The sequence below is a fragment of the Pelophylax lessonae genome, assembly GCF_965119305.1.
Source record: "Pelophylax lessonae genome assembly, chromosome: 3".
Taxonomy (NCBI): Eukaryota; Metazoa; Chordata; class Amphibia; order Anura; family Ranidae; genus Pelophylax; species Pelophylax lessonae.
In genome coordinates, this window is record NC_138770.1 from 328,674,777 (window position 1) to 328,698,546 (window position 23,770).

At 41.8% G+C, this 23,770-nt stretch overlaps 1 protein-coding gene across 1 annotated transcript in view; it reads right to left on the bottom strand.

Moving 5' to 3' along the window:
• The window catches only part of LOC309550518 (uncharacterized protein), a 257,449-nt gene extending 233,883 nt beyond the window's left edge, over positions 1-23,566 (bottom strand). The window contains exons 1-2 of the mRNA XM_082250880.1: positions 23,423-23,566; positions 13,739-13,835 (exon numbers count right to left, since the gene is read on the bottom strand). Of these exons, the coding sequence (XP_082107006.1) occupies positions 13,739-13,825 (87 nt within the window). The 5' untranslated portion in view covers positions 13,826-13,835; positions 23,423-23,566. The remainder of the gene's footprint in view (positions 1-13,738; positions 13,836-23,422) is intronic.
• Between the last annotated feature and the right edge of the window lie 204 nt (positions 23,567-23,770).

A 23,770-nucleotide genomic window follows, 5' to 3' on the forward strand; every position in this document is an offset into this window, starting at 1 on the left:
GTATTTGCGCAGCGGTTTTTCAAACAAATTTTTTGGGGAAAAAAAAACACATTGATGAATAAAAAAAAAAAAAACAGTAAAGTTAGCCCAATTTTTTTGTATAATGTGAAAGATGATGTTACACCGAGTAAATAGATACCTAACATGTCACGCTTTAAAATTGTGGCAAACTACAGTGCCTAAATTTCTCCATAGGCGACGCTTTAAAACGCCTTTACAGGTTACCAGTTTAGAGTGGCACAGGAGGTCTTGTGCTAGAATTATTGCTCTCATGCTGACGTTGGCGACAACTTTTTTTTTACACATTTAAACATTTTTTTTTGTACGAACTTTATTGCTATCACAAGGGAGGAACAACATCCCTTGTGATAGCATGAGTCATGACAGGTCATCTTTATGGAGAGATTTTGTGTCTACTAGAACTCAAATCTCTCCTCTGGCCCCCCATACAGCAGATCAGATCAAGATTGGTCCGATCGGCTGCTTCTCTGGCCGCTGGTGGCGAGGTAAACAAAGGGGCATAAACGGAAGTGGCGAATACTCATCGCTCCCAGTTTCCAGGGTTACAGAGAGAGGGGAACGACGTCAGTTCCTCTCTCTCTGTCCCAGACAGCCATAGCTGCCAGCTGATTGCTCCCGACCTCCGCGATGGGACCGGAGAGCCCAGGAAAGGCAGCGTCAGGAGTGGGGTGGGACCCCCTTCCGCCACCCACAGAAGTGATCGAGTGGCTAATTAGCCACTCAGATCACTTCTGCCTGAAAGGGGATCTCTGACTGCAAACAATGATACTGGGATTATGCCTGTAGGTGCAGGCATCATTCCGGTATAACCACTGAAACCCAAGGATGTACAGGTACGTCCTTGGGTGGGAATTGGTAAATAGATTTTCCCCACGGCAAGTGAGAACCCTTCCAAGATATTCACAAAATGTATATAGGGAAAATCCCCCATCTAGAACACAAAGAGTAAGATTTAGGGGAAACAATAGGACCCTCTCAACAGCAACATGGGGAATGGAGGGATGGAAGGAACCATATGGTATCCCCTAAGATACCCCTAGAAGACTAGAAGAAAGGGAAGAAAGAGAGAATGTCAAGGAGGGCAACAGAAAAAGGAAAAGGGAAACCTAGATATAGAAATTTTCAACCTTGCAAGAGTTCAATTTTCGGACAAAAGAATTGTTGGTTCTGAAAGAAGGTCTCAAATTTGCCCTGGCTAAGTTTCTAAATTTTCAAGGAAGCTGAATATAAAAAAGTGTTTATAATGAAAACAAGATAAAAGAGAGGCTTTACTCATAGTGGTTTGAAATACAAATCTACCTTTAACTGCAAATCTATCTTGTATAAATATATAATATATACATGTAGCACTGCCCCTAGGGAGCTCTTGAATGTGGATTCCCCTGGGTTACCCATAGCAACAGTCTGTAAAACTTATCACTTTAAGACTGGGCTCAGACAATGAACAGTCCAGGGGATTTTTTTTTTTTTATTTTAAAACTTGGATGGGAGAAGGGATGAGTGGGATACTCCAACATGAACTATACACAATTTCTGAGTACACTAACTGTGATGTGTGCTGCAAGGCCGCTGCTTCACCTTGCCACTGAAGTGAAGTAGAAGATATGTTCCTGACTGAATTTCTCTTCAGGGTCCTGACTTGGCACCCCCTTTCTCACTTCCTGTGCATGCTAGCCCCTTGTCCACTGATTCTCCCCTGGAGTGGTCCCCTTCCTGGGCAGACCCCTGGCAAGCTTCCCGGTACTCACGGACACTGTTTTTCCCTGGGTTGCTCTGCCTTCAGCCCCTTCCTTGCTGTGACAAACTTCCTTGCTGACAGGAGGAGAGATAGCCATCACCCTTCTCCTGGGACCTGGTTTCCCGCCCAAAGACGCCCTGTCACATGTGCCCCTGGCTTTTATGACCTATCCCAGGATGCACCACTGTTGTGCCCTCCCACTGGGACAGCCACAAAAGCCTGTGTGTCACTGGCTGGGTTTCCTCCACTGTCCAACAGGCTCCACTATTGGATACAGTGGGGACACTCCCTCAGACCAAGTGAATCACACATAGACACATGTAACAGGCAAAACTACTAATCAGGCTCCCCTGATAAGCAGATGGAGCAAACAATGCTTTTACCTAGCACCTACCTAGGAGGGTGCTACATACAGTATTTCACAAAAGTGAGTACACCCCTCACATTTTTGTAAATACTTCATTATATCTACTCATGGGAAAACACTGAAGAAATGACACTTTGCTACAATGTAAAGTAGTCAGTGTACAGCATGTACAACAGTGTAAATTTGCTGTCCCCTCAAAATAACTCAACACGCAGCCATTAATGTCTAAACCACTGGCAACAAAAGTGAGTACACCCCTATGGGAAAATGTCCAAGTTGGGCCCAATTAGCCATTTTTCATGTGACTCATTAGTGTTACAAGGTCTCAGGTTTGAATGGGGAGCAGGTGTGTTACCCTGAAACTGAGCTGCAGCACGGTGGCCAAGACCATATAGCAGTTTAACAGGACAGGTTCCACCCAGTACAGGCCTCGCCATGGCTGACCAAAGAAGTTTAATGCACATGCTCAACATCATATCCAAAGGTTGTCTTGGGGAAATAGAAGTATAAGGGCTGTCAGCATTGCTGCAAAGGTTGAAGGGGTGGGGACAGCCTGTCAGTGCTCAGATCATACGCTGCGCACTGCATCAAATCGGTCTGCATGGCTGTTGTCCCAGAAGAAAGCCTCTTCTAAAGATGATGCACAAAAAAATCCACAAACAGTTTGCTAAAGAAGCAAATTTACACTGTTATACAAGCTGTACACTCACTACTTTACATTGTAGCAAAGTGACATTTCTTCAGTGTTGTCACATGAAAAGATAATAAAATATTTACAAAAATATGAGGGGTGTACTCACTTTTGTGAGATACTGTAAGTGTTCAAAAGTGTGATACAGGAGGATGTTAAGAAGTTAAAAAATTGAGAAGAAAAGAGGAACAGTAATTAGACCAGCAGACAAGGGTGGGGGGCTGGTTATTTTAAACAAAATAGATTATAAGGCAGAAAATGCAAAGGATTCTTGGAGACACCAACACATATAAAAAAACTAATGGGTGACCCCACATTGAAATTGAAAAAGAAATTGAATGAATGGATCAAAAAGTGAAGAACTAAACAGAAATTGAAGAAAAGGGAAGCCAAATATCTATGTCCGAAAGCACCAAGAATCCTGGTAATTTACCAATTACCGAAAATGCATAAGAACAAGGAATGACCACCTGAGAGGCTCATAGTTAGTGGGATAAACTCCCTTTATGCCCATTTGGAAAAATATTTAGACACCTTCCTCCAGCCTTTGGTGGCAAGAGGGAAAGCTTTTGTGAAGGACAGTCGGGACACTATCTCTTTGTTACAAAAGCAATTAGTTGATGAATCCATGTTGCTGGTGACAGTAGACGTGGAGTCGTTATCCACAAATATTAAACAAAAAGATCCCCTTAATGCTGGGAAATGGGCTTTGCATGAGTATACTGACATTAAACAAGCACATATTGATTTAATACTGGAGGGACTACATATGGCAATGTCTAATAATTATTTTTGGCATCAAGGGGAGTATTTTAATCAAATAAAAGGCATAGCAATGGGGCTAGATATGCCCCCAGTATAGCAAACATTTTTCTCAACAAATGGGAAAAGGAGGAGGTATTTCCTGGGGACTGGCCTGAACTGATATGCTACCGAAGATTCATTGATGACATCTTGATTTTATGGGAGGGATCTGAGGAAACACTAAATACATTTTTGAGTTAACTGAATAATAATGCATATATCAAATTGACAGCTAGTTGGAGTACAAGGGTGATACAATTCTTAGATTTAGAGATATATAAAAATTACAACTGTTTGGCCACATGCACCCACTTCAAGGATGTGGACAAAAATGGGTATGTGTCAACCAGGAGTTGCCAATACCCCAAGTAGATTAGGGCTATCCTTAAGGGACAGTTCATATGAGTGAGAAGAAACTGTGATAGTTTAAACGATTTTTTGTCCCAATCTAATAGGCTCATCAACAGTTTTTTTGAAAAAGGATATAAAAAGAAAGATCTCATGAGAATCCGTGAAGAAGTGAGGAAAATGGATAGAGGTAGAAACAATTTATAAGTGAATAAAAAAACCATACTAAAATACTGGCCAATATTATTTAAAGATAACAGTTTGAGGAAAGCACTCCCAAAAAAAACAAAACAATCTTTATATATATATATATATATATATATATATATATATATATATATATATATATATATATATATATATAAAAAAAAAACCCAGATATTAGAAACACGATAGTGAGAAATGTTCTAGATCCTCCAAAGAGAAAAAAAAACTTTTTTGAAAAGAACAGGATTCTATAGGTGCAGGAGATGCATCTCTTGCAGGACCACCAAAGATAAAAGGAGGAAGGTGGATCATTTTTCATTCTTTTTTCCTCCTTTCCCTGTACGGAAATAGTATGGTATTGAGAAATTTATAACATGTAACACCAGATATGTAACTTATCTCCTCACCGGCCTGTGTGGCTTAAATTATGTGAGAAGAACTACTAGACCCCTTTATAAAAGCATCAATGAAAATGGAAAATAACAAAAAAAGAATTGACTCAACATAGTGTATCAAATCATTTTAGGAGGGTACACAATAGGGATCAATCTGCATTAAGCTTAATTGGAATTGATAGAGTGTTAAACACTGGAGGGGGAGTTATCTTTGTAGGCAAATATCCCAGAATGAGACCAGATGGATACATGAGCTCATGTCTTTGTATCTGTCTGGTCTCAATATTGATATTGACCTACATTATTTTATTACTGATTTTTAGTGTGTAGTTCCTGCCCTCTGAACTTTGATTTACAATGGATATCTGTGAAATATTGTATATTTATTTAGTAGTGTCTGTCTCTCTACAGTAAAACTGTTGTTCTTGCACTGATTAAAATATGTTTTGTTAACAAAATGTTTACGTGGCTCAAGAATACCTCAATAGTTCCTTGATGGCCTAATTACTATTAGAGGGCTTTGCACAAATGTTGTATTGTTCTATAGAAAAGGTGTCTTATTGCTCTAAACCACTAGATGGCATTTCTGAGAAATGGGGATTAGAATTTCTGAGAAATAGATGTTATAATGTATACAAACGGCTAGAGGGCTTCCAATATATAATTTTATTAAATATAGCACATCTATGTTTTTTTTTAAAACAACTTTTAATTTAAGATTTTTATGAAAGATTTTTTGATAAAGATTTTTTCAATATATGATTTGCATAGAATAGTGTCATTTATAGTATATTGATTGGTGTTTAATATGTATCGAATTAATGTTATGATTCTAACAATTGTGTTAAAGTAGAAGTTTCCCCCAAAACTAAAATCTGTAAATCTAGTTGCATCCATAATCTAATGCTGGCTATACAGTATACGAAAAATAAGCCGAAATACAGGCGTTTGGACAGTTAGTTAGTTTTTGGCCAGTTAATGGGTACAAATCAGTAATCGGCTGTGACATTTTTGAGCCGAAAAAAACGAAGGACAAGTTGGGAAATTTTCTGCCGAATGAACGATAAATTGTAAGGTTAATGTATTCCTCGGCCAAACTGTTTTCACTAGGTAAAGGTGAAAAAAATGAACAAAAAACTGATTAATTTATGAATGATTTATTGGTCATTAGTTACATGATGGCATGATCGTTTCCTCTCATGGCCAAGTGTTCGTTTTTTGAAAATGAGTTTGAATGATTTTTCTTATAGTGTATGGCCAGCATAAGACTAACCTATCTATCCCTGTAAAGAAGAAATCGCTATACATACCTTTTTGAAGCCGCTCCGGTCCGGTCTCCAGTGGCGGAAGCTCTGTGCAGGAGACAGCCAACAACGGCTGTGAAATGCCTGGGAAGGTACATCACCCATAGAGGTATAATGGGGCTTCCATTGTTGGCTGCCTCCTCTGCACCCACCTCCACAGAGCGGCTTCAGAAAAGGCATGTATAGCAATTTCTTCTTTACAGGGCTAGATAGGTTAGTCAAAGATTGTGGATGCCGGAATATTTACAGATTTTAGTTTTAGGGTGAGCCTGCAACATACACAGCCTGCTTTGGTATAAGAGTATTTATCTGATCGTTCAGAAATTGTATCAATAGAAGAAATCATGATCGAATATTACTTTGACCAGTAGCAATTGAGGAAGGGGTATTTAGGGCTCCACTAAGATGATGGTGGGTGAGCTTCCTGATGACGCAGATTTTGCAAAATGCATTAGGGCTGCATGTCCACCATCATTGACGTAACTTCCTGTTGGATCTTGGGCATCACTTCCGGTTGTTGGAACACACACTGGCTCTATACGAGTGACTGGCTTCTACAACAAGGTTGTTTATGTTGGTGCTGATGGTAGCCCCATTAAATGTAAGTGCACATCTGTTGTTTTATATTGTTTTTTAATTTTAAATTAAAAAATACTACACTATTACGATCTATTATACTTTTTGGATTCCTTTGCCATGGAATGAGAGAAAGATATCTGGAGGGCCTGATGTCGGCTAACCTTCTACAGCATCACATGTGGAGTATCTAATCTATGAGCTGAGGAGTGACATCAGTTACCATGCCAAATTATTTAAGGCGTGTTTAATTTTTTATGGTTGGTGAGTGTGCATTTTTTACACACGGTGGAGAAGAACTAAGTGAAGGAGGTTTAAGCACTTTTTACACATACAGTATATAGGAATTAAGATATTAATTATGGATTTATGGTTGTGTATATATTATTATTATTATTATTATTATTTCAGGTACTTATATAGCGCTGTCAATTTACGCAGCGCTTAACATATACATTACACATTCACATCAGTCCCTGCCCTCAAGGAGCATACAATCTAAGGTCCCTAACTCACATTCATAAATACATAGTAGGGCCAATTTTTATACAGGATCCAATTAACCTACCAGCATGTCTTCGGAGTGTGGGAGGAAACCAGAGTACCCGGAGGAAACCTAAGCAGGCACAGGGAGAACATGCAAACTCCAGGCAGGTAGTGTCGTGGTTGGGATTCGAACCAGCGACCCTCTTGCTGCTAGGTGAGTTATGTTGTAATTGTGTCTGATAAAAATTATTTATTGTATTTTTATCAAAATTTTGCTTTAATACTTTCTTGAGGGGGGGGGGGGTTTGTCAGGTAGTCTGTACGGGGCCCTGCAATTTCTATCAGCAGCCCCACATTTACTATACACATATGAACAACAGCCGTGCCAAGAACTCCTAGCACAGAACATAGTGCATCATTCAAAACAATCTTAGAAGGTCTGCTGACATTATACCCCTCAGTCCCCATTCACACTAGCGCGACTTGTCAGGCGACTTGGTCGCCTGACAAGTCGCGGCGGGTCGCCTGCCATTGATTAGCACAGGACCCGTTCTAATAGGAGCGACACAAGTCGCTCCGACTTAGAAAAAGGGACCTGTACTACTTTGGGGCGACCTGGAGGCGACCTGCATTGTCTTCAATGATATGAAGTCCGTGCATGTCGCGCCGAGGTCGCGGTGCACTCGGTGCACCGCGACTTCACAGGTCGCCCCAGCAAGTAGCGTCGCCCCTGTCTGAACGGGGTCTCATTCTGTCTGTCTTATCTTCTATCTCTTCCTCCCTCTCTCTCTCTCTCTCTCTCTCTCTCTTTCTCTCTCTCCCCCCTCCCTCCCTTTCTCTTCCCCCTTCCCCTCTATCTCTCTCTCCCCCCTCCCTCTCTCATTCACCCCCTCTCCCTCCTTTTCTCTCCCCCCTTCCCCTCTATCTCTCTGCCTCTCTCTTTCCCCCCTGCCTTCTCTCTCACCATCTCTCCCCCCCCCCCCCCCATGTGAATCCCATGCCCACAGCTGGAGGATGAAGGATCGGGTGAGAGAGACACCAGGGTCACCAGTGGGGGAGGAGGGGATGATCGGTGGGGGTGAGAGAAACTGGGGCAGGAGGGGGTTCCATGAGTTGTCAGTCTGCCCCTGTTACATGCAAATGTCATGTGTCTATGACAAAGTGCCTTCAGAACTTCAGAAGTTATATAATTTAATACTGCAAAAGTAATATTGCAGATAAATGGACGCTAAGATTTCCTAGCAGAACATACCCATCCATTGCCACAACATTGTGTCTAAAACAAGGATAAAAAAAAATATATATATATATAGATTTTGTTAAATATTTTCTGTGTCCATTATATACCTCATTTACAGTAGCTGTAGTACATTTTCAGTTAATAGACATTTTATATGATTGTAAACAAAATGTAAAAACTTTAATGAATTTATTGTTCAGAAGCAGTGGCAGTTGGCTTGCACCCTGCTGGCTTCAGCTATTACTGTGCATCTCTCTGTGCAGCATATAGTGACAGCTGCAGCCAACAGGTATGTCTGGCTGTCATGGTGATAACATGATCAGGAACCACACTGAGCGGTGTCTTACCCTTTCTATAGGCCAGGTGCTGTCAGTAACACAGCTGTGTGCTCACAGTTCTAAAACAGGACATAGATAAATATTCTTACAACCATAGAAACTTTCCCTGAGAACCTTAATCTACTTATCTGCATACCTGTTTAGGGTTAATATATATATATATATATATATATATATATATATATATATATATATATATATTGGCATAATAGAGCCATGGAGCTGGCATTTTCAGAAAGAAATGTCAGCAGTGAAAACCTTTATATTTTTACAGGTTTACCACTGATCAAAATCATATATATATACAATCAAAACATTGTTAAAAAAAACTATAAGTTCCATTTATTTACTTTTAAAGTGATACTAAACTCTGGTTAAAAAATATACAGTATATTCTATTGCAGTATGTATTCTTAGCTCACAATAGTATCGTCTATTGCTCTAAACCTCCAAATTATTATTATTATTTATTTATTTTGTTGCTGCTGTAATCTGATTTCCTGCTAGAGGATGGCTACGTTCATTCCCCATGGTCCCACTGCAAGTAGGAATGTAGTCACCCTCTTCCTCATGGAGGAGGTTACAAGGAGACAGAAAAACACAGTAAGGAACCATTCCATGAAAAATAGATTAGAAGGCTATTAATAAGATTTTTTTCAGAGAATAACGGATATTAATTCGTGTCACTTTAACAATTGAGCAAAAGAAAAATGACATACATGGCAGACTACTAGCACAATAGGGCACCATGAGGTGTCTAGGCCCTGTGGGTGCAATCCTAGCACCTTAGACTATCCAGCCCTGCTGCCTGTAGCCTGTCAAAGTCTATGGTGGACTGAAATATGCTGTGCCTAGATGGGCTAGAAATGGGGGCTCTCGGCTTTTAAGGACAGTCTTTTTAAAACATTCTTTATATTATTTGCAATATTATTAAGTAACAAGGACACATTTCAGAGTCCAATTTAGCCAAGTATTGTTTGTGCAAACAACATAGATGAGGAGGAAAAGTAATAAATACGTACTCTTAAGCAATTTCTCATAGTCCTCCTTTTTATCATGTAGCTTCTCTTCAAACTGTAAAGAAAAAAAAATGACATTGATCAATGAAACCTACAAGTATGCTGTGAAATGTCCCAAGCACCCATAAGGCAAAATGAAAGAAAGACTAGAATGTGTGGCCTCTATAATTTCCTCAAAGAAATAAATAAATGAACAAACAAAGAATGGTTTGAAGGGCAGGCTGTATGTTTGCATGAACAACAATCCTCCCAAGTCTGTGGGCATTTTTAAGGCATTACCTGCCCCCTATCAGGCCTCGTTGTCATTAAGAATTAAAAAAAAAAAAAAAAAGTAATGAACTGATACATCCCCACTATTTGCCAGGTTCCAATTGCCTATCTATTTATTTTTAACACAAAACACACCATCATTTTTTTTTTTTTTTGTAGTTAGATTGTATACATTTTAGAAAGGATAGGAAACAGAATTATCCTTCACTTCTTATCCACTTCGAAGCAATCATAATTGCGAACACATAGCAATAGGAGTCAGAAAGAAGTTCTATCCTCCTTCCTAATAAAAAAAAATTAAAAATATTTTTTTTTTTGTACTCACTGTAAATTCCTTATTTTCTGTTTTCAAGGCTCTCTTAAAGTGGAATTCCAGGTAAAATTTTAAAAAAACTATACTTTATTTCTATGAATAATAAAAAAAAAACGTGTATATTATGCATTATTGGAATTGCTAAATGTTTTATTACAAATAGCAGTCTAATCAAAACATTCAGCAATCCTCCTTTCCTCCACCGACAACAACAGTGTGTTGCTGTGCAGCAGGGATCCTCAAACTACGGCCCTCCAGCTGTTTCGGAACTACATGTCCCATGAGGCTTTGTAAAACTCTGACATTCACAGCCATGACTAGGCATGATGGGAATTATAGTTCCTGAACAACTGGAGGGCCATAGTTTGAAGACCCCTGCTGTGCAGGAAGCCAGACTCTGCCCCAGAACCACCCAGCTACACCCTGCACCACTAGCCCCACCCCCATACTTCCCCAGTCACGCCCCTGTACTGATCAGCCCCACCCTCACCAAGTACAGAGGATCAGGCACAGTGATGGCACTAGGACTAAAGAGAAACTCCCACCAGCCGCCCTTACAAAATGAATGGAGATGCACTGAGGTCACGTGACAGCTATGCCACATAAGAAAAAAAAAAAAGGATACAAACACAGAGATGTAAAAAATGTTATCCATACAGATAGACTTGGATTACCTAACTGAATGCAAGGGATTATTTAAATACAAGCTTTTTCTTCTACTTTAAGCTTGTCAGTTGGGTTATACTGCAGGAATGGGTCAGAACAAAAATTTCGCCTGGCTAGTGGCCACAGCTTCTACCTGCTAAGGAGCTTAGTAAGGCCTAGTTTTCACTTACAGTTGGGGAAGGAGGGGGAATAAGCAATTGACACACTTTTACAGCCCCCCTCCAAGCTAAAAAGGTAGCCACACAGGGGTATGCACATGTTGCAGACATGTTTTGCATCATGGTTGAGTAAAAATTATTGATTCCCTCTGGGATACTGGCCGCACCACCTGCAGAACATGATTCAAGTCAAAGGGGCCATTTGGCAACCATCCCACAACCACAAGCAACGATCTGAATGCTGTCTGCCCTTCTTATTTGATAACGGGCCATATATATTTGGTGAGTTTGTTTGCCCTCTAGGGGGGGCCTCACAAGGTTGTGTGGAGGAAGCACTTTGACACTTTCAGGAGTGGATTGTTATCACTATTTACACCACATTTCTAAAGGAGACTTTTGTATGAAAAAAATGGATTCAAGCAATTAAAATTAGGCCCATCTACACTAGGCCAGCCTTTCTCAACCTTTTCAACACCTACTGTGGTCTTAGGGAAACCCTGCTAAAAATGACTATCTACAATTCATGATGCATTAGTGTGATGGTCACTGGGAAGAATTCTTCTTACACTTGTGATCATTGGGGAGAATTACCCTCTAACAGATAACTAAAAAGATCAATGGTGTCAGTGGGAGGCAGAAATTGCTCAAGGAACCCCTAGCAACCTCTGGAGGAACCTTAGGCATCCCAGGATTTTTTTTAAGTCCCTGTGAGTCTGGTCTTAATCCCGGAGCCCAGTGCTGGAACAACAAGGGTTTGCTCCACTAACCCTTCTGACGTAGGCACACTAGTGTGGGCAACTGGCGCGCTTGCACCGCATCTCTTGCCCCACATGCTTACCCCATCTATGGCAGCTGGAATCTCTCCCAGCCAGCTGCCTGTAAATTCACTTGCGGCTGAGCGGACTCACACAGTGCAGCAAGCCACCTCCTCCTCAGCTCTGATGATGCCATATACACTGGGCAGGAGGAGGATCTGGGGAGGACAGACACTGCTGTGCAGAACCCGCACTGATCTGAGGTCTGAGAGGAGCACATAATGACAGTGAGGGGGAGAACAAAGTGGCAGTGAAGGAATGAAAAGCGTAACCAGGAAAAGGGAGAAAACAGGAACTGGGAAGGAAACAGTGAACTTGAATGGGCAACAGTGACTGGAGAGGAGAAAACAGGGACTGAGAAGGGGAGAATCACATATCCCCCAAAAAGATGCTAGCTGCCATCACCTTGGACCCCGGGCAAAAGGCAAGAGATGCTGGGCATATGCCCTGGGTGCACACAGTAGTGCACCCCTGTCAGGCAGGTGAGTGGAGCCAAGTGGCAGTACTTGTTTTGGTATCTGGTCGGGGACTCAGCTCAGATATGCAGGACAAAAGAATTTTGTTTAAATCTCATGAAGGTCCCGCCAAATCCAGGATGGTTGGGGAGGGGGGAGGGGGAGTTATGCTAGAAGTGCAAAGAGGATTTGGGATGGAAGCAGGGGCTAGGAGAAGGAGAATTTGTGCTGGGGGGGATTTAAAGAAGGGGAAGAATGGTTTGTACCGGGATGAGAAGGGGTACGATTTGTGATAAAAGTGGGGAGAGGATTTGTGCTTTGAGGGGGGATTTGGGGGAAGGAGGATTTGTGCTGGGGGGATTTGTTCTGGGGTGAGGAGTTTTGCTGCGAGGGGTTATTTGTAGGGGTGGGTCAAAGAAGATTTGTGCTGGGGGGGATTTAAAGAAGGGGAAGAATGGTTTGTACAGGGATGAGAAGGGGTACGATTTGTGATAAAAGTGGGGAGAGGATTTGTGCTTTGAGGGGGGATTTGGGGGAAGGAGGATTTGTGCTGGGGGGATTTGTTCTAGGGTGAGGAGTTTTGCTGGGAGGGGTTATTTGTAGGGGTGGGTCAAAGAAGATTTGTGCTGGGAGGAAGGATTTGGGGGAAGAGGATTTGTGCTTGAAGTGGGGAAAGGATTCACACTGGGAGGTGAGGATTTGTTCTAGAAGTGGTATTTGTGCTTGAAGAGAATTTTTTTTTCTGGGGAGAGGAACTGGGAGGGGGGGGGGGTGATTTGTGGTTCTGGGCGGGGGTATTGGGGGGTAAGGAGAATTTGTGCTGGGGGAATTTGTACCGGAACATAGAGTCGTTTTGGGAGGGGTAATTTTGGAGGGGGGGGATCAAAGAAGATTTGTGCTGGTAGGAGGCAAAGCATAGATTGTGGGTACAAGAAAGCCTGGGTTTTGTTTAACCATGGCCCTTAAGCCCCCTCTCACTATTAACAGCTTGGCCACACCCAATTTTTGCCACAGCACGCGTAGCGCGCCGCAGGTCACTGCCTCCCTTAACTGTCCCTCATTCTCAAGTTCAAAAGTTGGGAGGTATGCCTTAGGGTTCCATGGAACCCTAGTTGAGAAACCCTGCACTATGCTGAGATCCTCTGGAAGTGAGGAATCTGTATGGCTGAATGTGCACCGCACAGAGATTGCATGTAATTTTAGGAGCAGTGCGCTCCGAATTACATGCAATCTCTGTGATCGCATAAATGTGAACCGGCACTTACAGACCAATACCTGCCTTTCAAGAATTGTGCTGCTTTCTTGTCAGTAAATCAGGATCATAAACATGATGATACTTATAGTACATGGCAGATGATAGAAGAGGATTTAAACTGTAGAATACATCATCTGGTCTTTATACTACAGCAAACACAGAATATGTATTATGTCAATCAATCAGTGAAGTCATTTTAGTGACCATTTTATAGATAGACATCATTTTGTTATGAAATAAAAGTTTTGGACAAGTTTTGAGATTACACCAACCTCAACACCAACTGCAGCAAATGCCCAGCGGATAGACTCCATTTTCCCTCTTCCATTGAAGTAGTAAAGCACTGGTTTATCAGACATGATTACAGTTCTAGATAAGAGAAAAAAATTATACAGTCAAGAGAAGCTTACATAATATTCCTGTAATACAAAATCTATATGAAATAAAAGTAATTGTAGAGTCTTTTCAATGTTCTTTTTAGAGTAACGTACAAGAAAGACAACTCTGCTTGTCAGTGTTCCACAGTAATTGTGCTATAAGCCTCATACACACCATATAAATATCAGGCAAATGATCGTCTGTTTTTTTTTCTTTTTTTTGCATGCTAGTCTCATATCGAAAACCAATAGGTTACTACAATTACGAAAGTTCCCGTGCGACAGAATACAACTTTGGAAGTGATGTAATGTGGTGTATTGTATTGTAATGTACTCTTTAATATCCGAGCATGCGTGATCTTGATTTTCTGATTTATTTCGGATGAATACTGTACTGATTAAAAGAAAAGTGTTCGTTCTGGTATCATACAAGAAAAATATTTGTGATTGTCCCTTTGGATAATTTTGCATGAACTGTCATGATCGTCTCTTGTACTAACGATCAGATTATTGTACGATCGCTTCAAAAGCAGTATTTTACGTCTGATTTTCTCATCGTGTTTATCGTGTGTGCTAGGCATAAGTGCTCCTTCCCACAATTTGAAGCCATGGAATAAACTCATTAAAAACTTTGCCCTTCCTATATGGCTGATATCTTATTGCAACAATAAAAAGAACAATGCACTGGGTTACTTAGTGGCTTAGCTACAAATCTCCATATTTAGTATAATAAATTCACAGAGGAGCCAGCATTAGCAGTAAAATGTGAAAGGAAAACTTATCCCAGAATTCCAGAACAATATTTTTAAGGTGTTCATCCAATTCATTGATTACCTAAGCTTTATTTGCTGTTTTTGAATGCATTAAATATTAAAGGTGTTTTTACAAAGAATACTCTCTGATTGTCAAACTGAGTATCAGGGAGGCTATTTATGCCCACCATTTATGCCAATCCAAGCCTCTGACAGCACAAGAAAAACATTTGACAAAAAAAAACTCCAGGTAAAATCATCAGTTACCCTTGCAGTGGGGCTCCAACTGCACTGCATGGGTATTAACCACTTGCCAACCAGCCACTGTACCTATACTGCGGCAGGTCAGCTCTGTCCCACGAAACGACGTACCTGTACTTCATTTCACGGGACAGCTAGTGGGAGCATGTGCGTGCCAATTGGCCACAGGGGGAGCCAATCAATGGGTCCGGCGGCCGCGATGTCCGCCGGACACCTGCGATTGCTCCCCGTGGAGACAGAACATCAGTCTGCCTATGTAAACACGGCAGACTGATGTTCTGTCAGTAATGAACACAGGGATCCTGTGTTCCTCCTATTTAAGAACACAGGTCTCTGTCTTCATCCAGCAAGTCCATCCCCAACACAGTTAGAAAACACCCCTTAGGGACACATTTTTGATTGCCCCTGGTGTTAACCCCTTCCCTGCCAGTGTCATTAGTACAGTAACAGTGCATATTTTTAGCATTGATTACTGTAGCAATGTCACTGGTCCCCCCATAAGTGTCAAAAATGTCAGTTAGGTGTCCGATCTGTCCGCCGCAATGACGCAGTCCCGCTAAAAATCGCTAATCGCCGCCATTACTAGTAAAAAATGAATAGATAAATAAAAATGACATAAATTTTTCCCCTAGTTTGTAAACGCAATATTTTTTGCGCAAACCAGTCAATATACACTTATTGGGATGTTTTTGTTTTTTTTTTACCAAAAATATGTAGCAGAGTACATATTGGCCTAAAATGATGAACAAATTTGATTTTTTTATGTTTTTTTTATTGTGAATGTTTTATAGCAGAAAGTAAAAAATATTGTTGTTGTTTTTTTTTCAGAATTTCGCTCTTTTTTTTGTTTATAGCGCAAAAAATTAAAATCGCACAGGTCACCAAATACCACCAAATGAAAACTCTATTTGTGGAAAAAAAAAGGACATAAATTTTATTTGGGTACAGCGTCGCACGACAATTGTCAGTTAAATAACGCAAAAAATGGCCAGGTCATTAACCACTTTACCACCGGAGGATTTTGCTGTCTTCCGTCCAGGCCACTTTTTGCGATTCGGCGCTGTGCGACTTCAACTGACAATTGCGCGGTCGTGCGACGCCGTACCCAAACGAAATTTACGTCCTTTTTTTCCCACAAACAGAGCTTTCTTTTGGTGGTATTTGATCACCTGTGCGATTTTTACTTTTTGCGCTATAAACAAAAAAAGAGCGTTTATTTTGAAAAAATAACAATATTTTTAACATTTTTTTATATGAAATTCCCCCCAAAAAAGATGTAAAAACCAATTTTTTAAAAAATTTTTGGCCAATTTGTTTTCTGCTACCTATGTTTGGTAAAAAAAATCACAATAAGCGTATTTTGATTGGTTTGCGCAAAAGTTATTGCGTTTACTAACAAAGGGAAAGATTTCTGTCATTTTTGGTGTTTTTTTTTTAACGCGTAATGGCGGCGATCTGCGATTTTTTTTGTGGGACAGCGACATTGCGGCGGACAGATCGGACACTTGACTGACATTTTTGACACTTTTGGGGTTACCAGTGACATTACTGCAGTAATCAGTGCTATATATATGCACTGTTACTGTAAAAATGACACTGGCAGGGAAGGGGTTAATTTTATTTGAGAGGGAGGGGTTAATGTATGCCTGGTGCTTACTGATGTGTAGGGGGGGAGGTGACTGTGTGAGTCATGGACAGATCGGATGTCCAGCTATGCTGAACAGTCCGATCTGTCACTCCCTGTCACTATGGAGATCCGCCCGCTGTGTTTACACACAGCGGGCGGATCTCCACACTAGATCCCCGGCGATCGGGGCAGAGCAGCGGCGATCGCCGCTGCTCCTCCCCTGGCCCGACTCCCGCTGTGAATGAAAACAGCGGGAGCGAGCCTCCGGCGGCGCGCAAGCGCCGCCCAGAAGGGGGAGTGTCTGACGACGTTAATACTACGTCGTCAGACGATAACGAACCACTTTGCCGCAGTACTATTACCGTACTCGGTCGGCAAGTGGTTAAGGGGGTAAAACCTTCCAGTCCAGAAGTGGTTAATATGTGTCTTTGTCTAGGAGTACCATAAAAATCAGTTATAAATTCCCAGGAAGCCCTTAGCCTCCAATCTTCTTTCAAGTTTAAGTGGAGTGAGTCTCATATCAAATATCTAGGCATAAACTTATCTTCCAGAATAGAACAACTCCATAAATTGAATTACACAGCAATCTATCAATCCTTGGGGAGAGAACTGGCGGAATGGTCTTCTCATAATCTATCCTGGCTGGGCAGAATTAACTCGATCAAGATGAATGTGCTTCCGAGATTATTATATCTTTTTAGAGCTTTGCCTATCCCTGTACTCAGGGATCAGCTGCAAAAATTTCAAAATACAGTAATGAAATTTATTTGGGGTAAATCGGGCCATAGGCTGCAACGCAAAGTACTATTTAGGCCACGAAAACAAGGGGGACTGGGAGTCCCGAATTTCTGGGCTTATTATCAGGCTGCGAGGCTAGCTCAACTCTCAATATGTGAGATAGGGAAATACTGCGCTACCCTTTTCTAACTAAATGAACAGCTTAAATAATGGGTTAATCAACGGTGTGAATATTATAAATATTGATATACTGTAAGTGGAAATAAATGAGTGTGGATCACTCCAATAAACTCAAATATATGGTGCAACAATTACCCATACAAAATAATACAAAAACAATATATACAAATGGCAAGAATACGTGCAAAAATATTAATAAGTGGCAAGAATACGTGCTAAAATATTATTGAGAAATATAAATAAATAAATTTGTGACAGTCCATAGAAACGTGACTAAAGTGCAAGGTGCTGTATACAAAGTCTCTTTCGTGCAATTTGCGGTCGGTGGTGACTCCTGTGACCCTCTGTTTCACCCTTCAGTGCTCAAAGGTAAGGTAGCCCACTTACCAGATGTAGTGGATTCTTATGGCATACGCCAAAAAGAATCTATATGCGCTTGTATGTATCTCCTGGTTTCAGATGATCCGGTTCCGTGTTGAGCCCATATACACTCGGGATAAACAAGAAAAGGAAATGCTCCTCATAGTGTAAAAAGGTAACGACCTTTATTTTCACTCGAACACATTGTAAAACACAACCTTCATATTAAAAACATCCGGTAAAAGTCCATAAAAACACTGTGGTAAAACCTCCAAAAACAGTATGAACACTTGTGCACACTCGCAAGAAAAAACAGTGAAGGGTCACAGCAAAAAAAGGGGGTACCCGTTTGAAAGTCAAATAGTAGGTAGATTGCCGCTACTGAGCTCCTGTATTGCCTCGCGGCACGGTATGACAGGACGCTGGTGTGGTTCCGCTGTTTGCGCCATACCCGGAAGTGGTGTAACCGGCGTGCGGTCCAGCAGTAGCTCAGAGCGAGGCAGCGTGCGTACCAACTTGACGCGTTTCGTCAGAGATATGATGTCTTCCGAAGACATCAGGATGATGAAGATGAAATGAGGAGGGGGGGGGGGGACATTTCAGCAGGACAATGATCCCAAACACACAGCAATGGAAACTCTCAATTGGTTTCAAAGAAAGAAAATAAAGCTGCTAGAATTACCCAACCGATCACATGACTTGAATCCAATAGGAAATCTATGAAAAGAACTAAAGATCAGAGTTCATAGAAGAGGCCCACAGAACCTTCAAGATTTGAAGACTGTTTGTGTGGAAGAATGGGCCAAAATCGGACCTGAGCAATGCATGTGACTAGTTTCTTTATATAGGAGGCATCGTGAAGCTGTCATTACCAACAAAGGATTTTGTACCAAGTATTAAATACATTAGAGAGTTTACTGTCTCTCTACCCTGCTATGATCTGCCCTGACAGTAGAGAGTTTACTGTCTCTCTGCCCTGCTATGAACTGCCCTGATGGTAGAGAGTTTACTGTCTCTCTGCCCTTCTATGAACTGCCCTGTCAGTTTACTGTCTCTCTGCCCTGCTATGAACTGCCCTGACAGTAGAGAGTTTACTGTCTCTCTGCCCTGCTATGAACTGCCCTGACGGTAGAGAGTTTACTGTCTCTCTGCCCTGCTATGAACTGCCCTGACGGTAGAGAGTTTACTGTCTCTCTGCCCTGCTATGAACTGCCCTGACAGTAGAGAGTTTACTGTCTCTCTGCCCTGCTATGAACTGCCCTGACAGTAGAGAATTTACTGTCTCTCTGCCCTGCTATGAACTGCCCTGACAGTAGAGAGATTACTGTCTCTCTGCCCTGCTATGAACTGCCCTGACAGTAGAGAGTTTACTGTCTCTCTGCCCTGCTATGATCTGCCCTGACAGTAGAGAGTTTACTGTCTCTCTGCCCTGCTATGAACTGCCCTGACAGTAGAGAGATTACTGTCTCTCTGCCCTGCTATGAACTGCCCTGACAGTAGAGAGTTTACTGTCTCTCTGCCCTGCTATGATCTGCCCTGACAGTAGAGAGTTTACTGTCTCTCTGCCCTGCTATGAACTGCCCTGATGGTAGAGAGTTTACTGTCTCTCTGCCCTTCTATGAACTGCCCTGTCAGTTTACTGTCTCTCTGCCCTGCTATGAACTGCCCTGACAGTAGAGAGTTTACTGTCTCTCTGCCCTGCTATGAACTGCCCTGACGGTAGAGAGTTTACTGTCTCTCTGCCCTGCTATGAACTGCCCTGACGGTAGAGAGTTTACTGTCTCTCTGCCCTGCTATGAACTGCCCTGACAGTAGAGAGTTTACTGTCTCTCTGCCCTGCTATGAACTGCCCTGACAGTAGAGAATTTACTGTCTCTCTGCCCTGCTATGAACTGCCCTGACAGTAGAGAGATTACTGTCTCTCTGCCCTGCTATGAACTGCCCTGACAGTAGAGAGTTTACTGTCTCTCTGCCCTGCTATGATCTGCCCTGACAGTAGAGAGTTTACTGTCTCTCTGCCCTGCTATGAACTGCCCTGACAGTAGAGAGTTTACTGTCTCTCTGCCCTGCTATGAACTGCCCTGACAGTAGAGAGTTTACTGTCTCTCTGCCCTGCTATGATCTGCCCTGACGGTAGAGAGTTTACTGTCTCTCTGCCCTGCTATGATCTGCCCTGACAGTAGAGAGTTTACTGTCTCTCTGCCCTGCTATGAACTGCCCTGACGGTAGAGAGTTTACTGTCTCTCTGCCCTGCTATGATCTGCCCTGACAGTAGAGAGTTTACTGTCTCTCTGCCCTGCTATGAACTGCCCTGACAGTAGAGAGTTTACTGTCTCTCTGCCCTGCTATGAACTGCCCTGACGGTAGAGAGTTTACTGTCTCTCTGCCCTGCTATGATCTGCCCTGACGGTAGAGAGTTTACTGTCTCTCTGCCCTGCTATGAACTGCCCTGACAGTAGAGAGTTTACTGTCTCTCTGCCCTGCTATGATCTGCCCTGACAGTAGAGAGTTTACTGTCTCTCTGCCCTGCTATGAACTGCCCTGACAGTAGAGGGTTTACTGTCTCTCTGCCCTGCTATGAACTGCCCTGACAGTAGAGAGTTTACTGTCTCTCTGCCCTGCTATGAACGGCCCTGACAGTAGAGAGTTTACTGTCTCTCTGCCCTGCTATGAACTGCCCTGACAGTAGAGAGTTTACGGTCTCTCTGCCCTGCTATGAACTGCCCTGACGGTAGAGAGTTTACTGTCTCTCTGCCCTGCTATGAACTGCCCTGACAGTAGAGAGTTTACTGTCTCTCTGCCCTGCTATGATCTGCCCTGACGGTAGAGAGTTTACTGTCTCTCTGCCCTGCTATGAACTGCCCTGACGGTAGAGAGTTTACTGTCTCTCTGCCCTGCTATGAACTGCCCTGACAGTAGAGAGTTTACTGTCTCTCTGCCCTGCTATGATCTGCCCTGACGGTAGAGAGTTTACTGTCTCTCTGCCCTGCTATGAACTGCCCTGACAGTAGAGAGTTTACTGTCTCTCTGCCCTGCTATGATCTGCCCTGGTGGTAGAGAGTTTACTGTCTCTCTGCCCTGCTATGATCTGCCCTGACGGTAGAGAGTTTACTGTCTCTCTGCCCTGCTATGATCTGCCCTGACAGTAGAGAGTTTACTGTCTCTCTGCCCTGCTATGATCTGCCCTGACAGTAGAGAGTTTACTGTCTCTCTGCCCTGCTATGAACTGCCCTGACAGTAGAGAGTTTACTGTCTCTCTGCCCTGCTATGATCTGCCCTGACGGTAGAGAGTTTACTGTCTCTCTGCCCTGCTATGAACTGCCCTGACGGTAGAGAGTTTACTGTCTCTCTGCCCTGCTATGAACTGCCCTGACAGTAGAGAGTTTACTGTCTCTCTGCCCTGCTATGATCTGCCCTGACGGTAGAGAGTTTACTGTCTCTCTGCCCTGCTATGAACTGCCCTGACGGTAGAGAGTTTACTGTCTCTCTGCCCTGCTATGATCTGCCCTGACGGTAGAGAGTTTACTGTCTCTCTGCCCTGCTATGATCTGCCCTGACAGTAGAGAGTTTACTGTCTCTCTGCCCTGCTATGAACTGCCCTGACAGTAGAGAGTTTACTGTCTCTTTGCCCTGCTATGATCTGCCCTGACGGTAGAGAGTTTACTGTCTCTCTGCCCTGCTATGATCTGCCCTGACAGTAGAGAGTTTACTGTCTCTCTGCCCTGCTATGAACTCCCCTGACAGTAGAGAGTTTACTGTCTCTCTGCCCTGCTATGAACTCCCCTGACAGTAGAGAGTTTACTGTCTCTCTGCCCTGCTTCTGAAACCCCTCCTCCTAGTATACAACAATTGTTGGCTTTGATTATTCAAAGCCAGCATTACTGCATACTCAGAGAAGCTGCTAACAGTTGCAGCTGTCAAATAAGCAGCCTGTATAAGTGTTTATAAACAACATTTCTCAGAGGCCAATATACAAAGAAACAAAGTAGCATATTGTTATTTTTGTATCATTCTGTTAACTCACCTGCACATCAAAGGGAGGATCTGAAAATAATGCCAGTTATGTTCCCTGCTGATAGGGCAACTGCATTTCAGGGTAAATTCAGCTACCTGGGGATCCGTCCCCTGATGTCTCTGTGTACTGCTGTTACTATAAGAAACCTTATGCTGAATGTTTCTTTTCATGGCTCATTTTACATGCTCTAATAAGAACAGATTATTAAGACGTTTATAACTCTGTTACAAGATATGTTAAGTTATTGAAATCCTTTTTATATTATATTTTGTAACTTTATTTTCTCAATAATGTTTTTATTGTGAAAAAAAAAAATAATGCCAGTTAAAACAGTCTGACAAGTATTTTTTTTTTTTTATTTTTAATTCAATACCTTTGTTATACCATCTACAAACTATGGTATATACTGGAATATTTATTTATTTACTTTTTTATATTAGTAATGGCAGCAATCATGGGTCAGCAAGCATTTAAAAGAATTGGACCATTGCAAGAACTTTGCCATGGACATTCGTAACTCATTTAAAATGCTGGTTTAGTAGATTAAAAAGAAGAAAACTACGAACATATAGGCAGCCTCACAAAACTCTGATAATCGTAATACATTTTTAGCACTTACTTTTTTTTCCAATTGGTTACAGGCTGTTAGCAAAATATTAGAATAACAATGTTAACCTTAGAAAAAAAAAAATAAAGATAAAGTAAGTGCCGGTTCACATAGCCGCGACCCGACTTGCCGGGGCGACCTGTGAAGTCGCGGTGCGCAACTTGCACCGCGACCTCGGAGCGGCCGGCACGGACTTCATATCATTGAAGTCAATGCAGGTCGCTCCAGGTCGCCCCAAAGAAGCTCAGGACCCTTTTTCTAAGTTGGAGCGACTTGTGTCGCTCCTATTAGAACGGGTCCTGTGCTACTCTATGGCAGGTGACCCACGGCGACTTGTCAGGTGACCAAGTCGCCTGACAAGTTGCCCCAGTGTGAACGGGGTCTAAAAAAAAAAAAGAATAACAATGTTAACAAAAATTACAAAGTTTATCAGGCAAGGGGAAGCACAAATTAATAAGTAACTACTGAATATCAATGTTGGTTTCCTAATTGTGACAAAATGACATTATATATCCAGAGGGATATGTTCTATATGCTCATAGCTTTAATTACAGAGCATGGTGTACACCTGATGAACTATGCAGGTACATTTCCATGTAACGGTTCATCTCCATGTAACGGCACACTTGTAATTCAGCATTTACTGTAAATGCTGTGTATTTTGAAGAGCAATCTAACTGAAAGACAGTCACCAATACAAATGCATATATAAAAATACACATTATATTATACACACATAGTAGAACAGGAGAATATGCATAAACACAAGTGAATTAGCAATCTGCAATTACAAGTTTTCTAGTAAAACTTTTAAAATCCTTTCCTTCTTCTTGTATTTAAAGTCTAATGGGCCATACACACTATAAGATTATCTGAAGACTTTTTCCTTTAGACTTACCAAAACCATATAATATGAGGTCAAACCTAAACACCTTCAATTTGTATGCAATCAGGCAGGCCCTTGCACTACATAGAAAAGGTAAATCTGAAGGAAATCTAACCACAAAAGTTGGATAGTGTGTATCTAGTTTAACCCTACCTCCAGACAAAAGAACTCCCAGCAATTCAGATGTTAATGACCCTCTGCTCAGACACTAAAGGCACAGCTGCAGTTCTAGCATATGTATAGTATTACCATTTGTGGGGAGGGGTTTGTCCTACCAATCCTGTTGCTCAGTTTTTGGAGGATTTGCATGTTAGGAAAAGCACGTAGATTCCTTGAATTTTAACAATTTTAACGTAATACATAGAAAAAAATTATCGTAGGAGGGGAGAGTAAAATTAGTAGGTATCACTTGCAATGGGAGTGAAAAAAAAAAAAGTAAAAAAATGTTCTCTCCATAACCGCAAGAGAACACAATTTTTAGCCTATATATAAAAAAATATG